This window comes from Bos javanicus, chromosome 2, assembly GCF_032452875.1.
Source record: "Bos javanicus breed banteng chromosome 2, ARS-OSU_banteng_1.0, whole genome shotgun sequence".
In the NCBI taxonomy this organism is placed as follows: Eukaryota; Metazoa; Chordata; class Mammalia; order Artiodactyla; family Bovidae; genus Bos; species Bos javanicus.
The window spans coordinates 18,203,587-18,231,085 of record NC_083869.1 but is presented as its reverse complement, the minus strand read 5'-3'; the positions used below and the strand labels follow the sequence as shown (position 1 = coordinate 18,231,085).

Sequence of the window (27,499 nt, the reverse complement as noted above, 5' to 3'; positions counted from 1 at the left end):
CAAACTTGGATTATCTTACAATTCTGTGAAAAGTTCCTGTTCTCTCTCTAGTCTCTATTTTTAGCCATTGAAAATGGACCCTCAGCCCATGTTTGACCAGTTTTATATATATATTTTTTTAAATTAAAAACTTGCTCCCATTTAGAAGACCCTAGATTTGCTGTAAACTGTAAACTATAAACTTGTAGCCTGCCCAACACCTCCCATAGAGCCTGGCCCATGAAACTGAAGTTGCTCAGTCATGTCCAACTCTTTGAGACCCCATGGACTGTAGCCTAAACCCTAGTCCTAAACACATTTTTCAAGTACACACTTCCTCCTATAGTGTTAGAAGTTGAAATGAGCCCTTGCTATTTTGCTCCAACAAGTACCTTGTACACCCAGATGAGCAGAACAAGAGTCTTTTCCGGCGACATTGCTTGCATAGCAGGTGTACTGCCCAGCATCACCTTTGCCTATTTTGAGAACCGTCAGAGTGGCGGTATTTTCAACCAAAGTCATCTTGTAGTTGCCTCCAGGACGAATCTCTCGGTTATCTTTAGCCCAAGTGATTTTGATTGGTGCAGTTCCAGTTACGTGACATTTGAAAGAACCACTTTCTCCAAGAGCCAGATCTACTGACACAGGCTTGAGATCAAAGAAAGGAGGTACTTCATGCTCTGGAAAGAATGAAGAGCAACACGGTGACTTCAGTTTCCGTGCTCTCAGACGTGGAGCAGACACTATGTGGCACCAGTCCTTGGTGGCTGGGTGCAGTGAAGCTGCTTTATAACGAAGAGGTCATGTGATGAGTTACTCACCTAAGAGGACGAGCTTCGCACTGGATGAAGCAGTCCCAAGGGGATTCGAAGCCGAGCAATTGTACTGACCTACGTGGCTCTGGTCAGTTTGCAAAATCTGAAGAGTTGCTACATTGTGAACAAAAGATGTTTGCAGATTAGCATCATCTTTCAAAAGTACCCCATCCTTGTACCAAGACACTTGGAGAGGTTCTGAGCCATTGATGCGACATTCAAATGCAACTGGGAAGCCAAGAGTCTCCTGAACATCCTTCAGTTTTCTTGCAAAGGAAGGTGGAAGTTTGCGCTCTGTAAAGAAGTTATAGACAATCCTTATTTACAAGAGAGAAAACAACCATGGCGTATTTCAATCCATTAACATTGTGATGTTTTTAAGAAAATGGATCTGTCAACACACAGTGAGACTTGCAGAGAAAACTGTCATCACCTTTGATAACAAGCACGGATGAAGAAGCCACCGCTCCCACAATGTTTTCTGCCTTGCAGGTATATTCTCCCACGTCACTGTGATCCACTTTGTTGATCACCAAGGAGGCAACGTTATTTTTGAATTGCATTTTATATGCAGGAGCTGACCGTAGCTTTGTGTGTTCTTTATACCAAGAAATTCTGATTTCTGGGGTTCCATCCACTTTACACTGTAAAGTTATAGGTTCTCCGATGACTGCTTCCACGTGTTCCAGAGGCTCAATGAAATAAGGCGGTTCTGAGGTAGAAAGGATGATAATCAATCAGGCGCACTAACTAAAAGAAGATGTTTTGAAAGAAAGAAAAGAGCAAGAAGAAGAGGTAACTGTCAACACACCTAAGACAGACACCACAGCATCACAAATATCTTGACCGGCCTCATTTTCTATTAGGCAACTGTACTGTGCGTAATCCTCTATTGTGCTGTCGAGGATTTCCAGGATGGTAGATTTTTCTGTCATGGTAATACTGCAATTCTGAGACTGTGTAAGGGCAAACTCATTCTTCATCCAGCTCACCGAGATGGGAGGGGTACCCGTAAACGTGGCCTCAAGAACGATGGGGCTTCCTGTCTCGACACTGAAATCGGACAGTCTTTTCACAAAGGTGGCCGGTTCTATGAGGAGAAAACACAGAGGCAGAATTGACATCTTCAAGTGAAGAATCAGAAAAAATGTTAAAGATATGTGCTTTAGGAGGAAAGGGCAAACCTTTCACAAAAAGATGTGCGGTACAGGAGGCACTGCCAGCGTCATTAGTCACAAGGCAGGAGTAGTCCCCGCTCTGCAAGGGCTCCACCTCAAATAGCTCCAGTTCCGTGACAAAATCTTCCAGAGAGATGCTGCATGACTCCCCAGACACCAGCTCCCTGCTGCCTTTAAACCATTTGACCTTGAAAGGCGGGGTGCCTCTGATGACACTGGTGAATGTGAGGCTCGTTCCAGGGAGCACTTCCACAGAGTCAGGGGTTTGTTCAAAAGAAGGTGGTTCTAGAGACCCCAGGGAAGGGGGAAGATCAAGAGAAAAAAGGAATCCAAGTAAGCAGTGCTTTTTGCTACTTGAAGAAAAAGGAACTAAGACTATGCACAAAGACAAAATACAGAAATCCCCCACAAGGCAGGCACTAAGTCACGTGGTGAAGGCGCTGGAGAAGCAGCGGTCTGGCCCCTGAACACTGACCTTGGATAGTCAGGACCGCCGAGCATTCATCTGACCCAGCCACGTTGGCGGCCACACATGTGTATGTGCCTGTGTCAGAGGGCTCCAAGAAGCTCAGATTCAAAGTGCAAACGTTTTCCGAAAAGCTGGACTGGCATTTAGGCCCACTGACAATCTCATTGCCATCCTGAAACCAACCCACGGAGATGGGGGCGGAGCCGGAGACTCTGCACTCCAAAACCACTGAGGCCCCGACGATGGCGTTGATGTCCTTCAGCTTGCGGATGAAGGAAGGAGCCACAATCCGATCTGTGTGGATGAAGCGTAGTTTTCCGTTGAAAGAGAAGCTTTATTTTTTCCCCCAGGGAAAATGATGTGTTCATGAAAACCTCATATTACTCACCAGAAACGTGGACAGAAACAGTGCAGGTACTCTTACCAACACTGTTCTTCACTTCAAAGCTATATAACCCCTTGTCACTCATTTCTGCACACGGGATTTTAAGCGAAGCCACTTTGTTGACGAATGTGATGTGATGCTTGCTGTCTGCAGCTATTTCTCTGCCATCTTTGAACCACTTGGCTGAAAGTTCTGGTGTTCCAGTCACTACACATTCTAATGCGAAAGCATTTCCAGTAGTGACAGTCATGGGTTCTGGTTTCTCAATGATTCTGGCTGGTTCTAAAAGAAGAAGTATATTGCATTGAACACAAAGTCATCTTTCAAACCAAGAGTATACTCAGTATATTACTGGGTAAGAATAAGATTTGCAGGCGATGTCATAGGTCAAGCAAATGGACATTTTCCCCCTCAGGCTGCACTTTGTTACTAACCTAGGACAGTCAAGATTGCTGAACACTCTCTCATTCCAGCATCATTTTTGATTTGACACACATATTTTCCAGAGTCAGATGCCTCTGGGCTCCCAAGTTGGAGGGTTGCAACATTATCAACAAATGAAATCCTAGTGTTTTCACTCTCTCTGATGACGTCACCTTTATCTTTCAGCCAGACGACAGAAATGGGCTGGAAGCCTTCCACTACAGCCCGCAACTCAACAGCATCCCCAACCAGGGTTGAGGTGTCACTAAGCTTTTTCACAAATCGTGGGGGTTCTAATGAAAGAAATTTGAGGTTAGAGAAGAAAGATGAGAATCACAGCCAAATACATTACTGGTCAAGCAAGAAAAGATGAAAGCAAGAGGCATATATTTTGGGGCCCATGGATACAAACCTTTGAACTTGAGGGTGCAAACACATGTGTCACTCCCCACCTCATTAGTAGCTTTGCAGTAATATTCGCCCACATCGGCGGCTTCCAGGTTAAGGATATGAAGACTTGCATCAAAATTTTTTGAGGTGATTTTAAACTTCTTGCTGCTTCGAACTTGCTTTCGATCTTTAACCCACACCACTTCAAATGGGGGAGTTCCCGAAATTTCACATTGGAATACAACATCAGAACCTTTAAGGGCTCCTATTGGAGAAGGCTTCTGGGTGAAAACAGGAGGTGCTACCAGAAGAAAAGGAGATAAACAATGAGCGCATTTGCCTAAGAAAAGGGAAAATATGTTAGACTTTAAATCATTCAGTGCCTGGAGTGACCATATGACAGTAAACGAACATAAGAAATGACAGGTCATAAAAGCTAGTTTAAGAATTGCAAGCAAATCCCCTTCACTGGCCTTTTTGTTTTGGAGCTCAGAACACTGCTGAGAAAGAATCCAGAGCAGAGGAGAAGGAAGAAAGCAAGGGACTTAGTGTATCTAACCTTTGATGGTCAGGGCTGTGCTACAGCTGGCGTCCCCAACTCCGTTATGGGCTTCACAGATATAGTCCCCACTGTCCTCTGTGCTGGCTTCATTGATGGTGAGCACTGCCACAGAGTCCACAAAAGACATGTTGTACTTCCAGCTCTCATGAAGTTCACTGTCATTTCGGAACCACGAAACTTTGATTTCTGGAGAACCACTTATTTTGCATTCCAGGTGGATGGATTCTCCCTGCTTTGCAACTTTTGAAGCTTCTAATTTCTTAACAAACTTTGGAGGTTCTAGTAAGTCAAAGGAAGAAACAGCTTATGTTTGTAGCTTAAGATTTTATAAATACCTAATTTTATCTTGTTTATTATTAAGAATATATGTACTTTCTGAGAATTTCATGATAAAATATATATTTTTTTCTGTTAAATAAACTTTTACTATTTTTAATAGAGAATTTAATTGACAAGTTAACCTTGTAGTCTGGATATAGAAACTAAAACATGTAAGTTAATGTATTATAGAAGTATTTGATCAAAATGATAATTCAGAATGCCATATAACAGGAAAAGAGTGAAAAAAAGAGAGGAAATGACATTTAACAAATTTCACATAAACAACACTCTGATAAGATTATACTTAGAGATACACTAATTTAAAAAACAAAATAAAAAGGAAAATAGAACTTTGATTAATGTTGCCTCCAACACTAATATACAAATTCTAATATGATCTAGTTAGTTCATCCCAAACATTTAAAAAATAAAGAAACTTTTCTGAAGAAAATTATGTAAGATGGGAGAGAATAAGTATTGGTCAGTGCCATGTAGAGATACCTTTTACACTGAGTTGAGCTGAGCACATGTCTTTGCCAACATCATTGGTTGCTTGGCAAGTATATTGACCAGAGTCTCCTTTGCCTACTTTAAGAATTCTCAAATGGGGAGTGTTTCCCACACATGTAATTGTGTAGTTTCCTCCAGGACGGATCTCCTTGTTATCTTTTGACCAAGTAATTCGCATTGGTTGAGCACCAGTAACATGACATTCAAAGTCAGCACTTTCCCCAGCAATAATATCTATAGATACAGGCTTGATGTCAAAGAAGGGAGATTTCTTAGGTTCTGGAAGATGAGAAGAAAAATCAGCATACTTTTTGCTGTTGTTCTTTATTGGCTATTTCTACTTTGACAATGAATAGGAAGTCATGGTTTACAAAGAGAAAAAGAGTAACATCGGAACAAACCTCTTGCTGTCAGTCTAGCACTGGAAGACGCTGTTCCAAGTGGATTAGAAGCTGAACAAGAATATTGGCCAGAGTGACTCAAGTCTGTTTGCAGAATTTTTAAGGTTGCCACATTATCTACAAACGATGTCTGTAGATTTTCATCATCTCGTAGAAGTACCCCATCTCTGTACCAGCTCACTTGGATGGGTGCGGAGCCATTCAGTCGACAAGTGAGGGTAACTGGTAACCCAACAGTTTGTTCAATGTCCTTTAGTTGTCTTGCAAAGGAAGGTGGGAGCTGGCGCTCTGCAGGAAGACAAGTAATACTGGAGGCATTAGTACGTGAAACAAAAATTTCCCCATAAAGGGAAGTGTGAAGATAAGGAAGAAGAAATTCCTTAACTCGTAAAATAAAATTATCACCTTGAATTCTGAAGACAGTCTTAGAAGAGGCAGTTCCTATACTGTTTTCTGCTTTACATGTGTACTCTCCACTGTCATTGATGTTCACTTTATTAAAAACAAGTGTGGCCACATTGTTTGTAAAATAAGTCCTGTATTCAGGAGTCGGCCGTAACTTCGTATCGCCTTTGTACCAAGACACTGTAATTTCTGGGCTCCCAGCAACTTGGCATTGTAAAGAAACGGAATCTCCCACTGATGCCTCCAGAGGCTCCAGTTCCGTAACAAAATAAGGTGGTTCTAAAGAGGAAAGGTTCACGATCAGCAACTGGGATTAAAGAAAAGCACACAAACCACGCCTCACGTTAGACAAATGCCAATCATTGGAGAATAAGAAACACACCTAATGTAGACACCAGGGCTTCACAAACATCCCTTCCCGCCTCATTTTCAATCTCGCAGGAATACCGTCCTGCATCTCTTTTTGTGCTGTTCAGAATTTCCAGGATGCAGGTCTTCTCTGTTGTGACTATGCTGCATTTTTCAGACGGTGTTATGTTGAAACCATCCTTTTTCCATGTAACTGAAATGGGGAGTGTTCCCTTATAGGTACTTTCCAAAATGATGGATTTCCCTGGTTCTACAGAGTGATCACTCAGTTTCTTCACAAACACAGCTGGTTCTGGGGAGTGACAAAGCATAGCCGTTAAACACAGTAAAAACACGAACAAAGATGCCACTTAAAAAGCAGGAAGCACAAAGACTGGAGCAAACCTTTTACAAAGAGACGGGTAGTGCAGGATGTTTGGCCAGCGTTGTTAGAAACCACACAGGTGTATTCCCCACTCTGAGAGATGTCCACATTAAATAATTCCAGTTCTGCCACAGTGTCTTCAAAATAGATGTTGCACCTGTCTCCTTTCACCAGTTCTCTGGCACCTCTGAACCAGCCGACCTTAAATGGAGGGGTTCCTCTAATAACACTTGTGAAGGTGATGTTTTTGCCTGGTAGTACTTCCAAAGGTTCAGGTTCCTTCACGAAAGAGGGTGGTTCTATACAATCAAGGAGGACAATGAAAAGATCCTGTAAGTTTCAGATTTAGTTGCGGTTTTTATCAAAAAGAAGATGCCTTTTGAATGTGTCAGCAGGGATGGGCACCCAAAGAAGAACTTGTAAGAAAGGATGTGAGTGTCTGACACTGACCTTGTACAGCCAGCGCTGCACGGCACTCATCAGACCCAGCGACATTCGCAGCCACACATGTGTAACCGCCCATATCTGATGAGTCCAGAGAATTGAGCTGCAATGTGCAGACGTTATCTGAAAATGTAGTTTGGTACTTCGCTCCACTGACAATTTTGGTTTTCCCATGAAACCAGGCAACAGAGATTGGTGATGATCCGGCTACTTTGCACTCCAAAATACAAGATGTACCCAGCACTCCAATGGTATCTTTCAGTCTTCGTGTGAAAGAGGGAGGAACCATTCGGTCTGCATGAGGAGAGGCAAGAGACTTGAGGTTTGGAAGAACAGCAGAGACTCGAGGGAAGAAAGCTTGTGAAAGGAATCTGCTGAAGCAATGGGAAGAACATGTCACAACTAACCTGAAACATCGACCACGGCTGTGCAGCTGCTTTTGCCAACATTATTTTGAACCTGGAAAGTGTATGTGCCTGCGTCCTGCTTTTCAACAGAGAGAATCTTCAAGGAAGAGATTTTGTTGTAGAAGCTAAATTTGTGTTTTTGGCTGCTGGTCAACAGCTTTCCATCCTTGTACCATTCGACTGAGAGTTCGGGAGTGCCAGCCACCTTACACTCCAGAGTGCACGTTTCTCCTACAGTAACTGTCATCGAACCTGCTTTCTCAACAATGACCGCAGGTTCTGAAATAAAACGTGATAGCCATCTGTTAAAAACTGTTAGCTTCACCTTGTCTCTACTATCAAATTCATTAACACTGTTTCTTTCAATTACATGGATATCTTCAGGCCCTCTTTCTCTAGACCTTAAAATGAGAATCCATAATTACATGCTGTCATGAAATTATAGGAATTATTAAGAAATATGTTTTTGCGTTATTCAACTTCTGAAATAATTCAATGTCATATATTGATTTGTACTTGACCCTCTCTAGAACAAAGCCCACATGTTCCTATGAATTGCTCAGTATTGTTGCTCTACTTTAAGGAGCTAAAGACAGCTTTTTCAAAGTTGTTTTTCAAACAACTGCAAAATTAAAAATGAATATGCCCAAAGATGAAAGTGCAAGTCATTCTTATCAAACTTTGATCTTTGGAGTTTTTGTCAGCTTAAACAGTAACACTTGAGAAAAAAAATCTCCTTGTAGCATATGTTGGACTCTCATTTTTTTCATGGTTAAACAAAAGACAGTCGTGATTTTCTCTGCTAATTCATCAAGAAAATAATAAAAATGGTTAATTTTTGTTAGGATCACAGACACAGAAAAGAGTGCCTGAAAGGTCCTTTTCCATAAACCTTTGAGATAGGTGAGGATTGATATAGTTCTAGAAATTAAAAAAAGGAAATTCTGCCACTATCTCTTAGTAAGTCATCTCAGTGTTTGGCACCTCCTTATATCAGAGAACTACTGCACCATATTGTACCAACCTAAAACAGTCAACGTGGCCATGTTCTCCCTCATTCCACCGTCATTCTTGATTTGGCAGATATACTTCCCAGCATTAGCTGGTTCTGCTTTTGAAAACTGCAGAGTGGCAATATTTTCCACAAATGTAATTCTGATGTTTTCACTTTCTCTAACCACTTCTTCCTTCTCTTTAAGCCACTGGACAGAAATAGGCTGGGTGCCTTCTATGGATGCTTGTAACTCAGCAGGCTCACCAGCTACAACTGTGAGGCTGTTCAGCTTGGAGACAAATCTTGGTGGTTCTGAACAGGGAAAGATGGATGGAGATTGTTGGAAAGATTGTCCAGATAATGAAAAAGAGAAAACAAATAACCATTTTGCATGCTCCTGCCATTTCTGCCACGTGCAGGAAATAATGCTTACCTTTTAGTTTTACAATGCAAATGCAAGTATCGCTTCCCACTTCATTCTGTGCTTTACAGTGGTATTCACCAATGTCTAAAGTGTCAACATTGAGAATGTGAATGCTTGCATGGAAAGTTTTGGATGCAATCTTGTATTTCTTGCTACTCCGGAGTTGTCGCTTATCTTTGTACCAAACCACCTCAAATGGTGGTGTTCCGGAAAGTTCACATTCAATACTAACTTCAGCATTTTTAAGGGTTTCTACCACAGGAGGGAAGCTGCTAAAAACAGGTGGTTCTGTAAAAAACAAGAATTCCTCATGAACTAGGCTACTTAACTTCATATAATGTTTTTATTTCTTTGTTTAAAAATTGGAAGAAAGAGTCAAACTACTAACACAGGTCTGGCACTATGACTTTAGTGCTGAGAATAATAGCCTCAGAGAAGCAATAGGGCCTTTACAGAATCACTTGGCTTCACTGGCTGAGGACCCAGACCAGACCCCAGACAACCTTACTGAGCAGCTCAACATTCTGTCTACACCACTTTACTAATTTAGTAAAGATTGATGTGAAATTGTAAAACAAAACAAAAACCAAACACACCTCTAAACCCAAGTGTAAGGATTAATATGATCTGTATGAGGTATGGGGTCCTGACTTCAGGGATGAAATTTTTTTGTATGTGCTTTACTCTTGGGATACTTGGAAGTTATCACACCATCTGTGTTCTAAGTCTTCCACATCAACAAATGGTTTTTGCAATAATTGCCTCACAATATGACAAACAGATTCTGTGACAAAAATTCTGGAAAATACTAGTACTATTTACAACACAGTATAGTGATCTTATTTTAAAAACTAGGAACTAGTTTTGAGAGAGAAAAAACAATATAATTATCCCGTTGTAAATGTAAGGTTAAAACCTCTATTGCTTGAAACTTGGGATATATGTGGCAAATAGTCTTTGTTTTAAATAAAAGATAAAGATCATGCTGAGGATGATGATATATTTATAAGTTGACTGAAGGCAAAAGTTAATTTTAAAATGCCTTCCTTTTTTGAGTGTTTGAAACATCAAATTTGAACTGCTTGGCTAATATGTTGAGGTGATGTATACCTGTGATGGATTCATTTTGATATTTGCAAAACTAATACAATTATGTAAAGTTTAAAAATAAAATAAAATTAAAAAAAAAGAATTATGATATTGGCATAACAAGAAAAATATCTCAGAATGATTATCTATATGTGAGCAAATCTTAAGAAAAACATCTAAAAACAGAAATGATACTATTTGGGAAAATGTCCTATGATTTCAAATGGAAGCTAAAGATGACCGTAAAACAATGAAGAGCTCTGATAGCCAGAGGAGAAGAAGGTGGGCTTCAGGTAATGAGGAAGAGAAGAAAGAGGTTTCTACCTTTTACAATAACCTTGGTGCTACAGCTTGTGCTGCCAGCAGGATTCTGAGCCTCACAAATGAAATCCCCAGTGTCCTCAGTACCAAGATAATTCATCTGTAAGACGGCCACCGAATCAATGAAAGCCATTCTGTATTTATCGCTGGCTGGGAGTTCATGTTCATTTCTGTACCACACAACTCTGATGTCTGGGGATCCAGTTATTTTGCATTCAAGTCGTGCTGAGTCACCTGCTTTCACTATTTTGGTCGCTTCTAGTTTCTTTACAAACTTTGGTGGTTCTAGAGAGTGAAGAAAAGGGGAGATTATGAGGGAACATAACAGATATAAATAACACAAGTTCAGTTAAGTAGTACAAAAGAAAAACATGAAACATGAACAATGCCTGGCCAATAGAAGGGTATTTTCTTGACTGGGTAGATGCATTGTAAAAGATTAGAGAAAGGACCAGAGCCACAGGCAGACAGAAACATAAAACAATCAAACTTGCACACCTGTCACAAGCAATGTTGTGGTACAAGAGTCGCTACCAACATCATTGGTAACTTGGCAAGTGTACTGTCCAGTCTTGGAGGCATCCACTGAGTAGAGATTTAAGAAGCTAGTTGACCCTTCCAAGCCAATGAAACATTTAGGTCCAGAGGCAAGTTCCACATCATCCTTAAACCACTTGATTTTAAATGGTGGTGTTCCTTTTAGCACAGCTTTAAATTCCACTGTAGAGTCAGGTATGGCTTGTTGTCGCTCAGGTTTCACTAAGAAGCTTGGAGGTTCTATAGATTTGAAGAGAAATGCATATGATTAAATGCCTTGTAGTTGGATTATTTCAACAGTTTTAAGGCCATGTAAGAAAACACTACTGAAAAGAGGTAATGACTGAATATTTCTTGAACTCAATACAGATGTATCTAAAGAAACAGAATTATGGCGATTTTTAGTTTTAAAGGACACCAGGAAAGAGTGTTACATTTAAAAGCAACCAGAGAGAAGAGCCAGAAGACGTTAAGAAAGTCTAACCTTTTACAGTCAAGATGCCGCTGCACGCTGCATCCCCTGCTATGTTTGATACTCGGCATGTGTAATTCGCAGTGTCTTCTAATTCCAGGTTGTTCACATCCAGTGATACAGTGTTCTCATGACAGACGAGTCTGTATTTTGCACTTGTAGATATTTCTTTTCCATCCTTAAACCACTGAGCACTAATAGGAAGTGAGCCAGAAACTTTGCACTCCATATGAATGGAAGAGCCTAGTACTTTATCCATTTTGGTTAACTTTTTGGTGAATGATGGAGGAATATTTTGATCTGTCCAATGCAAACAACAAAAAACACCCGTTAATCGTTGCCACTCGTTTACCAAGGACATAATATACATAAGGGATCTGACGGGGGCCGAGAGTACAGACCTAGCACTCTCAGGTAGGCATCGCAGCTGCTGCTTCCAAAGTCATTTTCCACCTTGAAAGTGTACTCGCCGCTGTCTTGCTTCATTACTGACTGAATCCTAAAACTGGCCACGTTGTTTTCAAAACTCATCGAAAAATATCTACTAGGCACAATCTGTTTCCCATCTTTAAGCCACTTGACTTTGAGTTCTGGTGTTCCGGCCACAACACACTCCAAGGTCACTGGGTCTCTCTCAGTTACATCGACAGATTTAGCTTTCTCTATGATCTGAGCGGGTTCTGTAGTAAGAATGGAAACATGGATGAGTTGCACTCATAATTCCATGGAAAAAGGGTTATTGCTTGTGAAACTGTCTCCAGAGAATAACTCTGAAAGGGGCTAGCTCACACACCTTGTACTAAAAGGAAAGCGTAACACCTCTCAACTCCTGACTCATTCTTGGCTTGACACGTGTACCTCCCACTGTGTCCATTATCCACAGATCTAATTTGAAGTGTGGCCACGTTGTTCACAAAGGAGATGTGAACATTGTCATCTTCATCCAGAATCTGGTCATCCTTGAGCCAGGTGATAGAAATGGGAGGAGAGCCCGCCACAGTGCTCTGAAAGGTGGCAGAACTTTTCAAAACAGTAGTGATGTTTTCTATCTTCTTTATGAACGAGGGTGGCTCTGTGATTAAAGTAGACAGTATGAGAAGAGGAAGTTTATCTGAACTCCTACCCATCATCATAAGATGAAAACTTTACAGAATTTGTACTGGGCAGCCAGCTCCTTTGCATCCAACTGACCTTTCAGAGAGACTCGAGCACTGCAAGAGCAGCTGCCGCCTTCATTGGATACGATGCACTGGTAGTCACCAGTGTCTGAAGGGTCACATCTGTTTATGTTGAGATTAAACACTGACACTCTGTCAGTCAGGGTATATTTTTTGCTGCTCCGAATTTCCTTGTTATTCCTCAGCCAAGTGACTTGGAATGGAGATGTTCCCATAACTTCACACTCCAGCTCCACGTCACTATCTTTGACTACCTCCACGGGTTTCAGCTCCCTGATAAAGGTGGGAGGCTCTAAAGATTCAAAAAGGAGACAGAGAACCATTTACTCCAGGGAAGACCCAAGGACCAGCCAGGAGCATAGCCAGAATGGAAATGAGAAGCAGTAACGCACCTTTCACTTTTAACTCAATGCTGCAGCTTGCAGTGCCTGCATCGTTTTGAGCTTCACAGACGTAAGTCCCACTATTTTCCACCCTGGCCCCAGATATCTGGAAAGTGGCTAAACCATCAATGAAGGAAATGCCATGTTTCTCAACAGCTGTTATTTCGTTTCCGTCCAGATACCAAGAAACTCTGATTTCAGGCGTGCCTGTTATCTGGCATTCAAATGTCGTGGACTGTCCATTCCTCAGCACTAGCACTGGGCTGGGCTTCTTAATGAATTGAGGAGGTTCTAAAGATGGGGAAAAACGTGTGATGGTGAACATTTTTTATACTAAAGACCAATGAGCAAAACTGTTTTCTCAAGCCCGCTACCCTGAAGAAAATCTAGGCAAGCAAGACAGTGAGAAGATAGAGAGACCAGACCTTTCACAAAGAGAGAGGCTTTAGTGGTTGCTGTGCCAACATCATTGCTCAGTTGGCAGATGTAGGTCCCCGAATCGGCAGCTTTGGCTGAAAAGAGCTCCAGGATGGTGGAGGTGTCATCCTTCCAGACTGAGCGAGCCGCTCCGGAGTGCAACTCTTTGTTGTCTTTAAACCACTTTATTGTCATGGGCGCAGTGCCACCCACAAGTGCCTTTAACTGAACCCTTGTATTGGGATTGACATCTTGTGACTGTGGCTTTTCCAGGAAGTAAGGGGGTTCTGGGGTGAAAGAAGAAGAAGCGAAAGGGGAAAGGAAGGTTTATTTTAGAACTGATCAGTCAAGGAAAGAATTAAGAAATCAGAGAGCAGCAAGTTCTCAAGAGGCAGAGACAAAATTTGCCAACCTTTGACGGTCAGATGGCCGCTGCACTGGTTGTGTCCGGCCTTGTTAGTGGCAGAACAAGTGTAGGTGCCACTGTCTGAACCTTCCAGCTGACTGATTTCCAAGAAGGCAGTGTTGTCATGAAAAGAGAACTTGTATTTTTCACTAGCTGTTATTTCTTGGTCATCTTTGAACCACTGGATGCTTATGGGATGTGACCCAGCCACTATACATTCTAAGTCAATGGAAGACCCTTTAATGCTGTCCATTTTCTTCAGCTTTTTGGTGAATGACGGAGGTATGATAAGATCTATGCAATGAAAAAAAAAAGTCAATCTACTGATTTATACTTTTTTTCTAAAATTGAAAGAGATGAAAGAGCATAGAAATGCCCAGTTCCTCGCCATAGAAAAGCTGTACCAACCTAAGACATTAATGCTAGCCTTGCAGCTGCTCCTCCCGACATCATTTTGGACTTCAAAAGTATATTCACCACTATCTCTCTTTTCTGTAGAAATAATCTTCAGTATAGAGACAGTGTCAGTGACACTGATTTTATATTTTTGGCCCAGTGTCAGTTCTTGGCCATCTTTAAACCATTTGGCTGTAATCTCCTTAGTCCCTGAAAATTTAACCTGCAAAGTGGCAGGGTCTCCTTGGGTGACATCTATAGACACAGCCTCTTCAATGATTGTTGCAGGTTCTATGGAAAACAAAGGGATAGGTGTGGGTTGTGAATGGCTCTGGTTAAAGGCTTACATCTGCATTTTTTCCCTAGAACCCACAGTGAGCTTTCTGAACCAACCTTTTACTGAGAGTACTGCGAAACACCTTTGTATTCCTGCATCGTTTTTGGCCTGGCAAACATATTTCCCATCGTGCTTGACTTCAATGCCACTGAGGTACAGACTTGCCACATTGTTCTCAAAGGTCATTCTTATGTTATCGTCTTCAGTGATTTCCTCGTTGTCTTTTAGCCAAGTCACCGTGATGGGCAGGGAGCCCTTCAGCGTGGCCTGGAAGGCAGCGGTGCCTCCTCTAAGGGAGCTGGTGCTCTCGATCTTCTTTACAAAGGTTGGGGGTTCTAGTGGAAGAACGAATTCTCAATCAATACCAACTCCAGAGCGAAACCAGCTTAACAAAAAGCATCGACTCCAAAGAAAAGCCAGTCTGTCATCAGCACTGACACTAACCTCTTAAAGTCACCCTGGCACTGCAGGTGCTGCTGCCCACCTCATTGGTGACCCGACACTGGTATTCACCCACGTCCGCAGCAACAAACTTGAGGATCTGCAGGCTAACCAGCCGATCCTGAATGAAGGTTTTGTACTTCCTGCCACTTCGCAGTGTGGTGTTGTCTTTGAACCAAGTGATCTCAAAGGGAGGCGTGCCTGCCACCTCAGCCAGCAACATGACATCATATTCCTTCAACACTTCAATGGGCTTAAATTCCTTGGTAAAGTAAGGTGACTCTACAGGGGAAAGGAATTATTTTGAGTTAATGGGAGTGGAGTCGGTGCCCCGGGCCATAACTTTGGTAACACAAGAGACAACGTGAACACAAACCTTTGACTATCAGAATGCTACTGCAGTGGTCACTGCCAGCCTCATTTTGAGCCTCACACATATATTCACCACTGTCTTCGACAGCAATATCTGTAAGTCGTAGAACCGCAGTGGACTCCACAAAAGACATTTTGTGTTTGCTGCTCTCCTTAATTTCTCTATCATTTGCAAACCATGTTATTTTAATTGGAGGGGTGCCCGTGACTTTGCAGGCTAGCTGGGTGGTGTCTCCCTTCTTTAAGAGCTGGGACAGCTCTAACCTTTCAACAAATGTGGCAGGTTCTGTGGAAGGAAGTCATTCAGAGACATGAGAAAGAGGCAAGAACTAACAACGGTAGCTCAAAGATGTCAAGGAAATTCTGCAAACCTTTTACAAATAAGTTTGCACTGCACTCCACAGCTCCAGCCACGTTGCTGACTTTACAGGTATATGTGCCTGAATCGGTGGTTTTTACTGAATATAGTTCCAGGGAACTTTCTAAAGCTTCTTTGTTGATATAGCAGTTTCCACCAGAAACCAGCTCTTTGTCACCCTTAAACCATCTGATTGTGAAAGGGGTAGACCCCTGGAAGGTGCTCTTCAGGAACACAGCTGAGCCAGGCAGGATGTCCTTTGATGCAGGTTTAGTTACAAAACTGGGTGGTTCTAAAGGAGTGTAAAGAAAGAATTTCAAAGAGTTAAGAGGTGCCACTGAAAGGAAGATACCTTAATTTGAACATCATTTACATAAGAATGAAAGGCACAGTCTCCAGCCAACCTTGCACAATCAGGGCTCCGCTGCAGTCTTTGCTACCCACGGAATTCGTGGCTCGACAGGTGAAATTCCCGGCATCACTCATGTCTACTCTGCTTATTTCCAAAGAGGCTGTGCCTTCCACAAAGGCTATTCTGTATCTGTCAGAGGAGGTTACTTCTTTACCATCCTTAAACCAGGACACCCTCATGGGGAGGGAGCCAGCAATTTTGCAGTCCAGTCTGCAGGTGCCACTAACCACACTGTCCACGTTTCGAAGGGGTTTGGTAAAGAATGGAGCAATGTCTCGATCTGTTCATGGTACAAGAAGAGAAGAAAGAACAATGTGGAAAGGCGCAGTGATTTTAGTGTTGGTTGTCAGTTGGCTTTCAAAGGAATATGGGAGCACAGGTTTTTACGGATACTAACCTAAGACAGTGAAGGTTGTCTCACAGGAGCTGCTGCCCACTTCATTGGAAATCTCAAACGTGTACTGGCCGCTATCGTGCAGTTCAGCTGAATAAAATTTGAGTTGGGCAACGTTGTTTTTGAAACTTATCCTATACTTTTTACTGGCGACCAAAGGTCTCCCATCTTTGTACCATTTTGGCTTGAGTTCTGGGGTGCCTGCGACTGTGTACTCCAGCGTGGCTGGGTCTCCTGCGGTCACTTGGATCAGTTCTGCTCTCTCAATGATTTTAGCAGGTTCTACAATGGTATTAAATAGTTAGAATTCTGCAGTGTTGATTAAGGTTTCGTTTTTAAAAGAAATATCAATTCAAAATGTTCCTCCACGAACCTTTAACTATTAATTCCCCAACAGACGTTTGGCTTCCGGCTTCATTTTCAGCCAGGCATGTGTATTTGTCACCAAAACTAATCTGCACATCAGGGATTATCAAGACTGCCACACCATTGGCAAAGCTCATTTTGATCTTTCCATCTTCTTTAATGATCTCCTGTCCCTTCATCCATGTGACAGAAATGGGTTCTGACCCTCTCACAGCAGCTTGTAAAGTAACCGTCTGTCCTGCCAGTGCAGTAAAATCATCTACTTTCTTTACAAAGGTTGGTGGTTCTAGTTAAAGAAAGACAGCATATAAAATTGATCATTCCCAAACACTTTGACACCATGTGCATGCAAGAATTTTATCTCGATTACATTTATCTAGTCCATAGTGTTGATTGATTAGAAAAAGAAATCCAATTTAAGAGGTATTACACTTCCATGCAAGAAGAAGATGCAAAGATACACAGCTATCAGCTGACAAAATCGCTTATTGCATAATTCATTTTTCTAGACCTGGGTTCAGTTTCTGGGTCTGAAAGATCCCCTGGAGAAGGAAACGGCAACCCACTCCAGTATTCTTGCCTAGAAAATCCCATGGACAGAGGAGCCTTGTGGGCGACAGTCCATGAGGTCGCAAGAGTTGGATACAACTTAGCAACTAAATCACCACCACCATCAGAGACTCAATATTTACACTGGCCTCAAGATAAAGACTGCATTGTTCCCAGGGTCCTAGGTCAAACTGAAGGCAAAACGTATTTTCAAAAATTAGGAGAAGAGGAGAATGTACCCATTTTACTTCCTTGAGCTAAGAAAGCTATTTTGACAATTTATCAAAGAGAGATGAATTTTTCAAGCACTAACCTTTTAGTAAGTGGGTTGCAACACAGCCACACTTCCCAACTTCATTAGCAACCACACACTCATAGTCACCAACGTCCGCGCTATTAAAAGAAAAGATCTCCAGGGACACAGTGGACTTCTGAGAAAACAACCTGTACTTTTTACTACTTCGAATTTGCTTCTTATCCTTGAACCAGCTAATTTCAAATGGTCCAGTGCCTGCGATTTCACACTGAAGGAGGGCATTTGTTCCTCTCACTATGTCTGCAGGCTCAAGAGTTTTGATGAAAGAAGGAGGTTCTACAAAAGCATGAAAGGATTGTATAAGTTACTTGTTACAAACAGGTAAAAAGAAAACCTTGTCTCAAAAACCAATGGGCTATGACCAAGTCAACAAACCTTTGACAACTATTTCAGCGCTGCAACTGTCACTGCCGACGTCATTCACTGCTTCACACGAGTAAGTCCCGCTGTCTTCAACTTTTACATCCGTAATGTCAAGGACAGCCTCAGAATTGACAAAGGACATTCTGATTGTGTTACTCTCAGTAAGTTCTTTGTTATTTTTAAACCAAGTAACCTGGATCACAGGTGAGCCTTTCAGCCTGCAGTGGAGGCGTGCTGATTCACCTGGGAGCATTAAGTAAGAAGGATCCACCTTCTTCACAAAGGATGGTGGCTCTATATGAGGTTAACAGAAAAGAAAAGGAAAAGACATCTGAAGCATAAAGCACACACAAACAAAGTAGACATCACACAATAAAAAGACACACACAACACACACACACAATATCTTCATGAAATTCCTGAACAGGTTGTGGTATACTTAATAGCTTTCCATATTTCTATGACTCCAAAATGTTTTCCCAGACTCTTGATTTAAAAAATAAACAAAAACTAAACTAAACAAATTCTACTTAGACAAAGAGCAATTTTATGAAAGAAGATATTTAAGGATTGTCTAGACACTCAAAGTTCTTAGAAGTAGTTTTAAGCAAGCTATGTTAATGGCAGATAGCTTGAAATGAACAAGAGTAAGTGAATTCTGAAAAAGACTAAAAAATATAAACAATTTCAGGATTTCCCCAAACCAAAACAATTGCTGAGATGAAATCATTTTCATCACAAAATGCGCCGACTGCAGTGTGTCAACAATTTGTCTACTGAGGCATCCCTGCAGAGAAGGGAGTGAAACATCGTTCACACACTTCTTACCTCTGATAGTTACTGTCGCTGAAGTGGAGCTGCTTCCAGCCTCATTGGAAGCTGTGCAAACATAGGTTCCTGAATCTTTGAGTTTGGCCAGAGGGATCTCAAGTGAAGCTATTTTATCTTCAAAATAGATCTTATAATCTTTCCCAGGGGGGAGCTTCTGCCCATTTTTGCTCCACGTAATTGTGACTTTTCTGTCTTCATCTACTTGGCCCTCAAGGTGGATCTTCTTATTGATAGCTGATTGTACAGGCTCCAGTTCTTTAATGAAATGTGGTTTGTCAATTATGTCCAACTCAGCTTGGCAGGTGTCAGCTCCAAACTTGTTAGAAGCCTTACAGGAGTAAACTCCTTTATCATGAACTGTAAGATTTGAGAGCTCTAAAATGTGTTTGTTGTCTACATCTGAAATCTTGCAGGTAGGGGAAGGTGAGAGGGCCATTCCATCTTTCTGCCAAATGGTTTCAATCACGGGAGTGCCTGTCACTGTGCAGAGAAACTTGGCTGCCTTACCCACAAAAGTCGTTACGGACTTAGGTCTGGAGAAGAAGGTTGGTGGATACGCCTCTGTAAGAGAAATGTTTTCAGTGTTATGTTTTGTCCCCACAAAGCTCCTTCTGTAATTACATATTCCGAGAAAGAGAAGAGATGAGTTATAGCTTTAGATAGACCTGAGACATTATTTAAAGTAAGGTAATCTATTAAGAAAATGAAAAGATGCATCAAAGGAAAGGGACGAGAATTTTTTTTATAGCGGAGCAAGACAGCACTTAAAACTTTAAATAAAAGATTTGTTCTTCTTTTATTTCACAACATTAACTTACAATTGCTAAAGATCTGTCCATTTTAGTAGCTGATTAATTGTTTGAACTATCTGATAAGCAATTCAACTGGTACTTAATTCTGCAAATCAGAAGACTGTATAAGGAATATAAAGAAAATGTTCTTGACTTTTCTGAAGAGGAGGGATATTAAGTGAATAATAGAAAAGGTCTGAATAGTTTTTTAAAATCTAACCCTCATGTTTCAACTATAAATGCATCTGCTAAACCATTTCAAACTTGTAAAAATACATATAGCAGTAATTTTCTATGTCCATTCTGCATTTGGAAGAAAGCCTTTAGGAACCTCTCTTTTTGGTTAAAAAATAAAAAATCCTCCTCTTTCTTCTTTCCTCTGTGACTTGAAGCAACAGTGTTAGTTCCATTACTGAACAGTCCTATTTTGGATAAAGAAATTTCCCAAAGTGTCATTAAGAATAATGCCATGCACTTGGTGGTGTAGATATTCTTTGATCACAAAGCAAAAACCACTGAATGGGTCACTGTGGGCCTGGGGTGTGGAGTTTCCGATGGAAGAGTTGTGGAGGAGAGGAAGCTGTGGGTAACGTCGTCTTTTTCAAGTCAATGACAGGTGCTGCATTTGTCTTTCCCCTCCATGCTCTCATTGGAAAAGATGATCAAGGTAATATGGTAATCAACTAAACTTCAAAAAGAAAAAGAAGAGCAAAGACAGGCCCACTTGTGCATGGCTTCTATCAACAGCACAAATCATTGCTACCCCTGATCCCAAACCATCATTCATAAGCTCACGGTCACATTTTCCCTTAGTAGAAAGAAGGCAAGAGAGACAGAGAGGGAAGGAAGGGAGAGAAAGGAAAGAGCTACTAATCTTTTTTGCTAATAAGGGAATTCAAACACCTGAGTGTTACCTACTTGACAGTCATCCTGTATATTATTAGGAAACTAAGAAAAGAATATTTGTGTAGTTATTCTTATTTTTAAATTAGTAATAAAGCCTAGGGTGAGAATCCTAGCTTGGAGTCCTGTAATACCTCCCTATCTCTTATTAGGATTTGTTTAATTTTAGTCTTATGCTCTGTCCTTAGTTTTCTGTTCTGCTTTTTCCTGTTCTTAATTGGTTAATTGATTCCAAGTTATGAAATATATTGGGACATCATTTATGTTTTTAGCAGCACCAAAGTGTCCTGAAAATTTTTTATACTAAGGGGCAAGCCAGACTATTTAAAGAAAAGAAAGAGAACAAAACAAAAAACCTAAACCAAACTATCAGGAGTCACTGCTTGTAGGATTCCTTGACATCCTCTTGAAATAAAAAGTTATTTTTTTCTTTAGCTGTTGTCAGAAATAGGACCTTAAACAAGAGAAACAATGAGAAACAAACATTTCTCATCTCTCATAGGCTCTGCAGGAGCCACCGTGTTACCACGTTGCTGTTGGTCTCTCCAGTTGGTAGAACACACACTTCCTGCACCTGTGTGGAAGTCAAATAGGCAATAATATGAAATGGAACGACATCTGTGTCAGCGTTTGGCATTTACCTGTCACAGTCAGTGTGGCTGTACAGCTGACACTGCCATACTCGTTGGAAGCTTTGCAGGTGTACTCGCCACAGTCAACAACCTGGGTTCTCAGGATTTCCAGGGTGGTGACGTAATTTGCAGACCGAATAGAACACTTGTCACTTTCATAGATTTCTCGTCCAGCTTTGAACCACTGGAAGCGGACATTGGGGGCGCTGTGGATCTCACAGGTAAATTTGGCGAGGTGGCCCAGGGCTACTTCCAGGGGCTCAATTCTCCTCCTGATCACTGGAGCAGCTGCAAAGGGAAGCAGAGGCTGTTAGCACGCCTCCTTACTAGGCACCTCACATTTTTCTTTTCCTTCTAACTTTGGTTGCTGTTAATGGAGTAAAACAGTTGGAAATTGGTGAGATGGATTGCAGCAGTTTAAGACAAGTGACTGGAAAATGAGAAAGATCATTGAAGGCAAAAGAAGACAATGAGCAGCTTTCAACATATTCAATTGTTATTTTCCAGTGAATTGTGAAACATGTGATGCTTTGGCTTACATGCATAACAACATGATATTTTTTTTTAATATACCATGCTGACTAGGAAAACTCAGAATAACGTGAAAGAAACATGATGTACTAAATAAAGTGATGTAGTGAAACAATAGCAAAAAAAAAAAAAAAAAAAAGACATCGAAATGAGAAACACAGACAATTAATCATGGTTATTTTGAATTTAAGAACGAGACTGACGATTTCAGGGTAACTAGGTGTTCACTGACAGCTTTTGATTACATATCATTAAAGTATTTTCATATAGAAATAGACTGAAAACATTTATCAGTTTTATGAAATATATGAAAATACATTAATTTTTTAAAATAAATAGCAGGATAACTATAATGTACCACCCAGCAAGGCAGTAAGGAAAAAGGAGAAGAGTTACTAACCATGATTATGTCTGTGATTTCATTTTTACTCTAAATAAATTCTGGCAATGGCAGGTAAGTGAAAACTCAGTGATGAAACCTAAATCACTACAACCCAGTGAATGTTAGAGCTTGATCCACTGAATCCTTAAAATTCCAACCTCTTTTGACTACAGTGAGTTTTGCTGACGTTGTTGCTTTTCCATTGTCATTCAAGGCCTCACACGTGTATTCCCCTTGATGCTCTTCTCTATTTACTTTGTCGATGACTAGCGTGTATGTATTTTGATCCTGTAAACACTTGAACTTTTCATCTGAAGGGACCAGTTTACTCTCAAAATACCAATTCACCTCTTTGGCGTTTGTTATGCATGACGTGAGGCTTATGATGTCACCTTCCTCGGCAATTGTGTCCACCAAGGGCGTCTGTACATCAGGACCATCTTCTCCGAGCTTCTTGTCTTCCTCATCCTCAGCTTCCTGTATCTCTACTGTACCAACCTCCTCAGTACCACCTTCAGAGACTTTCTCTTTTTCCTCTGATGGTTTTGGTAGCTCATCCTGTTTTTCATCAGAAACAGCAGCAGAAGCAGTTGTGGTACCCACAGCTTTGACCTGACTCTCCACCTTAAAATAACTGATCTCTTCCTTCGAGACAAGGTACTTAGATTCAGCTTCTGGTTCAGTGATTGCTTTAAGCTGCTGTGAACTGGAAAAAGAAACATCTTCCTGCAAGACTACTGTGGCTCCTTTCTCAATTCCAGGCTCCTCAGCTGTTAAAATGTTCATTTCCTCACATATAGAGCACAACGCCTCCTTCAGTTCAGTTTTCAAGTCAGCCATTTGAGGATCAATGCCTTTAATAGTGACGGTTACTTCTTCTGTCAGAGATTTCACTGAGGTAATCAGATAGGTGCACATAATGCAGTTGGGCTCTTGGGTAAAGTCTATGGCCTTGACCTCCACCTGTTCAATGTTTCTTAACCATTCAGAGAAAAGACTCAATTGCTCGCTGGCCACTGCTGCTTGCAAAGCACTGCGGATCTGAGTTTTCAGGTTTAATCGCTGCTCTTCTGGAATACCAGGAAGCAAACTTTCCTTAGAAAGAAAATCACTTCCCTGCACCTCCTGCACACCATTTACTGCCATAGGCTCCTTTTTATACTCAGTGGTTTGGTTCAGGGGCAATGCCAAGGTGTCAGAATGCTCTTCCTTGAGCAGTACCTGCTTTTCTTCACATGCTAATGGAAACCTTAAGGACTGGCCTTCCTCAATCCTGGCTGCAAAATCTTGCCCTGCACTATCCAGTTGATCCACACTTTCCATCAAAATTTCACTTTCTGTGCACGTGTGTTCTGAAGAGACTCTGGAGACTGTGACGTCAGGACCCTGTAAACTTTGTGCGTGTCCCTCAGCTAAGTTCTGATTCAGGAAGAGAGCATTTTGCGACTCTTGCTTTTGAGAAGTCTCTCTTTGCCCTCTGTCCACTGCAGACACTGTCTTGTCTTTTGATAAAAGTACTTCCTCAGCCACAGAGGTCGGATATGAATGGGCTGGTGTTTCTTTTATTAATGGCTGTGGATAACTCTCTTCAGGTTCAGCTAATAAAGTTTGCAGAGACTCAACTGTTGACAAACTAATTTCCTCTATGGACATGAAACTTGGAAAGATTTTTTCCGTATCTGATAGAACTACCTGTGACTCAGGCTCTTGACACATCAGAGTATCTTCTCTGGGGAGGGTGTCCTGGGACTGGGCAATCTGCAGCTGTAAACTGGGAGGTAGTTCCTTGATAGGCTGGACATGAATAGTACCACTGATGGAAAGAAGTTCTCTGGTGCTTTCAGGAGTGGGCATATCGTGTTCCAGTATGACTGTGGATTGCAGTTGCTCAGCTTTTAAAGTAACTTGACTACTTAGTTCATTGGTTTTAACCACATGCTCATAAGAAAACTGTTGTTTTTCTTCTGCAATTAAAGAAGCTTTCAAAATGGCATCTTTTACGAAAGTTACAACTTCCTGCTCTGAGTCAAACGTCTCAACTGCAGGGTCCTTTACCGATGTGTGTGGAAAACCTTCTGGAGCCTCTGGTGTGGGCGCTGCTTTGCAGGTGGCATCAGTCATGTCTGTGTCTTCCAGAAGCACAAAGAGCTCTGCTGCACAGGTGGACCCACCCCACACATTCTCTGCTTTACAGACATAGAGACCGCCATCTTCTTTCTGAGGATCGTTGACGATGAATGTCCCAGAACCATCAGGATTGTGAATGATAGTGTAATACACATTGGTACAAAGTTGCTTATTTTCTTTGAACCACAGAACAGTAGGTGCAGGCTCTCCGAGTACCACGTATTCAAAGATGGCAGGGAGTCCCTGCACACAATGCACTGGTTTTAACTCCTTAAGGAAGTAAGGAGGACAAGGACCTTGGAGCTTTTCCAGAGACTTCTCTGCCGATTCTGGCTCTTCATGGCCCTCGGCTTCAGAATTTATTTTCAGATACGCACTACACATTGCCTGCCCGTATTCATTACTGGCGATACATGTATATTCTCCCTCATCCTCCAGTTTGGTGAACAGAATGATTAAGCTGTGATCATTACCGTCAAACACAAATTTGTAGTCAGCTGAAGGGGTTAACATTGCTCCATTAAAGAACCACTGTATCTGGGGTGTGGGAATGCCGGTGACAGTAACAAACAGCTTCGCCACATCCCCTATGCTTATTTCAGCATTTGACACTTCTTTGATGAAAACTGGGGCATTGCCCTCCTTTTTGGAATCAAATTTAGGTGAATAAACTGAAGGTTCAGACAAAGGTTCAAGTGTTTCATTTCTATTAAATAACTGAAGGTCACAGCTAGAGGTTTGAGGTCCTTCTTCTTCGGCAGACAGAAGAGAAATAGAAAACTCTGTATGGGAAAAAATGATTATTATTTTACTATCAATTTTACTTAAACGAAGAAGTCAAAGAATTACACACCAATTGACAGTCGTCTTCTGCTTTATTCCTGAAATTGTTAATTATCATGAGATTTTTCAAAAAGCACATTTCTAAAATTTTAACCTTAGCTTATTATATCATATGATTATAAATACTGTACTGACGCAACTTTCAATCCATTTCATTAGTGTTAGAGTTTATAAATTTTAAAGATGTTCTTATGAGTTTTCCTTTGTGATAGTCTCAATTCTAAAGTTTGCAAAACTGCTGGCTAAATATTTATAATAAAAGAATTCTGGATCCAAATATTTTTCTTTAACTAAAATTTCTTTAACTAAAAATTCCAATAAATATTAAGTAACTAATATCATTTAATATTACTTAAATATTAAATAAAATATTTAAGGACTATTTAAATAAATGACTAAAAAGATCCATAATTATTTCTTACATTTAGAATTTTCTTGAGTTTAAGAATGATCATTGTCAAATTAAAGACTGTTTATTTCCAAAATAAAACATCTATGTTTTAGTTACTGCTTATAAACTGAAGCCATTATTAAAAATAAGTGGCTACAGAAAATGGTTGATCTGAATTTGTAAGAGAACCACTGTTTTCAGTTACTAGAAATGCAGGGCTTCTTTTGCCTGTGTGAATTGCCACATCACTTCAGCAAAGCTTTTATAATGAGGCTTATGCTAAGAAAATGGGAGAATCAGAAATGAGAGAAAACTCCAGCATTAAAAATTTGATTATATTTTATTGCACAAGAAATACCTATACAGTCTTATTGAACAGAAAAACAAGCAATGAATAACAGATATTCTTTAAAGTTTCATGAACAGAATGAAAGAAATGTAATTTGATAACAAGAGATTAGCTTTTCATTAAATTTGTTAGGTATGTAGAACAGCTCTGTTAATAATAGTTTTATTACTTTACCTAAAAGTAGTTTGACTATTGTATTAGTTCACTCCACTTGCATTACAGGGAACAGTCTTATGTCTTAATACAAATGTATAAGCAGTAAAGAGCAAGACTTCAGTGTCTGTTGGCTATAAATATATTGATAAAACTTATCTATAAATACTCAATTATTTATTTCAATCAGTAAGTTGTAAAAACATTGATTAATTTCACAATGACCACTTAACTTCACATTTAATCTCTAATGTTATCACTCATGTCAACTTTCCCTTCATTTATACTCCCAAAGTATCTGTAAATGGAGTGAAGGTCAATATAGTGAAAATCCCCTACTCACTAACATGTTGAAATATTTTCAGTGTTTTCCCTTTCTTCTAAACGTGGTATAGTAACCATAAAAAGATACTATGTGAAATTCAAGAGTGCTGCAACATGAAAGGTGTAGTTAAAAATACATGCAGTAGTAACACCTAATAATTATGTCTAGATTCTACTATGTGTAGTACAATGAATTTTATATCTAGCAGAAGAGAAATTAATATTTCAGGCTTTTAAGGTATATGCCATTGAGCTGGAAAATAAAAAATTCCATTTAATTATCTGTAACAATAATTAAGCCAACTGTGGGCAAGGCTTATTTTTACTCAGTCATTGCTATTTTGAATATCCTCAAGTTCAATGCTCCTGAGACTAACAGAATTCTAATGAGCAAAATCAAATAAAACCCACCTTTTCATAAGCATAAAAGCATAGTTTTAAGCTCTTTCTGCCAATCTAAAAGGCAATAAAACTTTTCTTATTATTTTTTTTAAGAACAAGTTTGAATTACTGTGATGCTGTATAACATGTGGGTAAAGTGTGCTTGTTTGTCATAACCTGAATTTGTAATTTATTTAAACATCCATTGTGTGACTAAAAGTAGAATAAATCCCCAAGTCTCTAAACTGTAGAATTACTTTAATTTCAGGGATTTATGATGTGATATATTAACACCATCTCTATAATTATGACCACAGATATTGTGTGCTCATTGGTTGAAACAGAAATGATAGGTCCACAACAGTGTATCTATATTGATAAGTTATGGGTGACTCTAAGCAAGCAAAGCCGATGCTCTTCTGCGGGGCAGTGAGGAGGGTGGGGTACAAGCCTGACTGCTCTGTCTAGATCCTACATATACTCCCCGGTTTCTTCTTTAATTTCAAAGGCTTTTAGGGAATTCCCACCGTGGGAATAAAAAATGTGACAAATGAAAGAAACATAATAAACATAACTGGATATATGGATTCTTTTGAAAATTTAAATGACTAATGTTTTACAATTCAATTAAAATTAGTATACTTAATATGATCATGGTATGTAAACATTGCTCAACTCAGGGTGGAAAACAGCCATAAGCTAATAGTGAGTAATTTATAGAGCGGGAAGAAGAAAAGTTTCACAATCTAATTACTACATTCTATTATTCCTCTTGTCAACTGTGGCAAAGCTAAAATGCATTCTGAATTATATTAAGAGAAGTTACTACTGACTGGAAGGACATACAATCAGAGTTCAATGATTGCCTCTGAGGTCTTTGGGGCTAACCCTTTGTTTTTATACAGGAAAACTAA

The 27,499-nt window shown here is 40.4% G+C and overlaps 1 protein-coding gene across 2 annotated transcripts in view; it reads right to left on the bottom strand.

Annotated features, from left to right (window-relative positions):
* Positions 1-27,499, bottom strand: part of TTN (titin) — a 275,391-nt gene that overhangs the window by 184,191 nt on the left and 63,701 nt on the right. For both annotated transcript variants that reach the window (XM_061434167.1, XM_061434175.1), the window contains exons 46-86: positions 22,176-24,926; positions 21,114-21,392; positions 18,776-19,339; positions 17,960-18,241; positions 17,582-17,860; positions 16,727-17,005; positions 16,357-16,635; positions 15,952-16,239; positions 15,561-15,839; positions 15,194-15,475; positions 14,821-15,099; positions 14,433-14,711; positions 14,052-14,330; positions 13,650-13,937; positions 13,246-13,524; positions 12,830-13,111; positions 12,451-12,729; positions 12,053-12,331; positions 11,661-11,939; positions 11,272-11,559; positions 10,749-11,027; positions 10,254-10,535; positions 8,850-9,128; positions 8,447-8,728; positions 7,423-7,701; positions 7,022-7,309; positions 6,592-6,870; positions 6,221-6,499; positions 5,839-6,117; positions 5,434-5,721; positions 5,024-5,311; positions 4,199-4,480; positions 3,662-3,940; positions 3,261-3,542; positions 2,830-3,108; positions 2,448-2,735; positions 1,979-2,257; positions 1,606-1,884; positions 1,228-1,506; positions 801-1,088; positions 372-659 (exon numbers count right to left, since the gene is read on the bottom strand). In XM_061434167.1, coding sequence (XP_061290151.1) covers positions 372-659; positions 801-1,088; positions 1,228-1,506; positions 1,606-1,884; positions 1,979-2,257; positions 2,448-2,735; positions 2,830-3,108; positions 3,261-3,542; positions 3,662-3,940; positions 4,199-4,480; positions 5,024-5,311; positions 5,434-5,721; positions 5,839-6,117; positions 6,221-6,499; positions 6,592-6,870; positions 7,022-7,309; positions 7,423-7,701; positions 8,447-8,728; positions 8,850-9,128; positions 10,254-10,535; positions 10,749-11,027; positions 11,272-11,559; positions 11,661-11,939; positions 12,053-12,331; positions 12,451-12,729; positions 12,830-13,111; positions 13,246-13,524; positions 13,650-13,937; positions 14,052-14,330; positions 14,433-14,711; positions 14,821-15,099; positions 15,194-15,475; positions 15,561-15,839; positions 15,952-16,239; positions 16,357-16,635; positions 16,727-17,005; positions 17,582-17,860; positions 17,960-18,241; positions 18,776-19,339; positions 21,114-21,392; positions 22,176-24,926 — 14,298 coding nt within the window. The remainder of the gene's footprint in view (positions 1-371; positions 660-800; positions 1,089-1,227; positions 1,507-1,605; positions 1,885-1,978; positions 2,258-2,447; positions 2,736-2,829; positions 3,109-3,260; positions 3,543-3,661; positions 3,941-4,198; positions 4,481-5,023; positions 5,312-5,433; positions 5,722-5,838; positions 6,118-6,220; positions 6,500-6,591; positions 6,871-7,021; positions 7,310-7,422; positions 7,702-8,446; positions 8,729-8,849; positions 9,129-10,253; positions 10,536-10,748; positions 11,028-11,271; positions 11,560-11,660; positions 11,940-12,052; positions 12,332-12,450; positions 12,730-12,829; positions 13,112-13,245; positions 13,525-13,649; positions 13,938-14,051; positions 14,331-14,432; positions 14,712-14,820; positions 15,100-15,193; positions 15,476-15,560; positions 15,840-15,951; positions 16,240-16,356; positions 16,636-16,726; positions 17,006-17,581; positions 17,861-17,959; positions 18,242-18,775; positions 19,340-21,113; positions 21,393-22,175; positions 24,927-27,499) is intronic.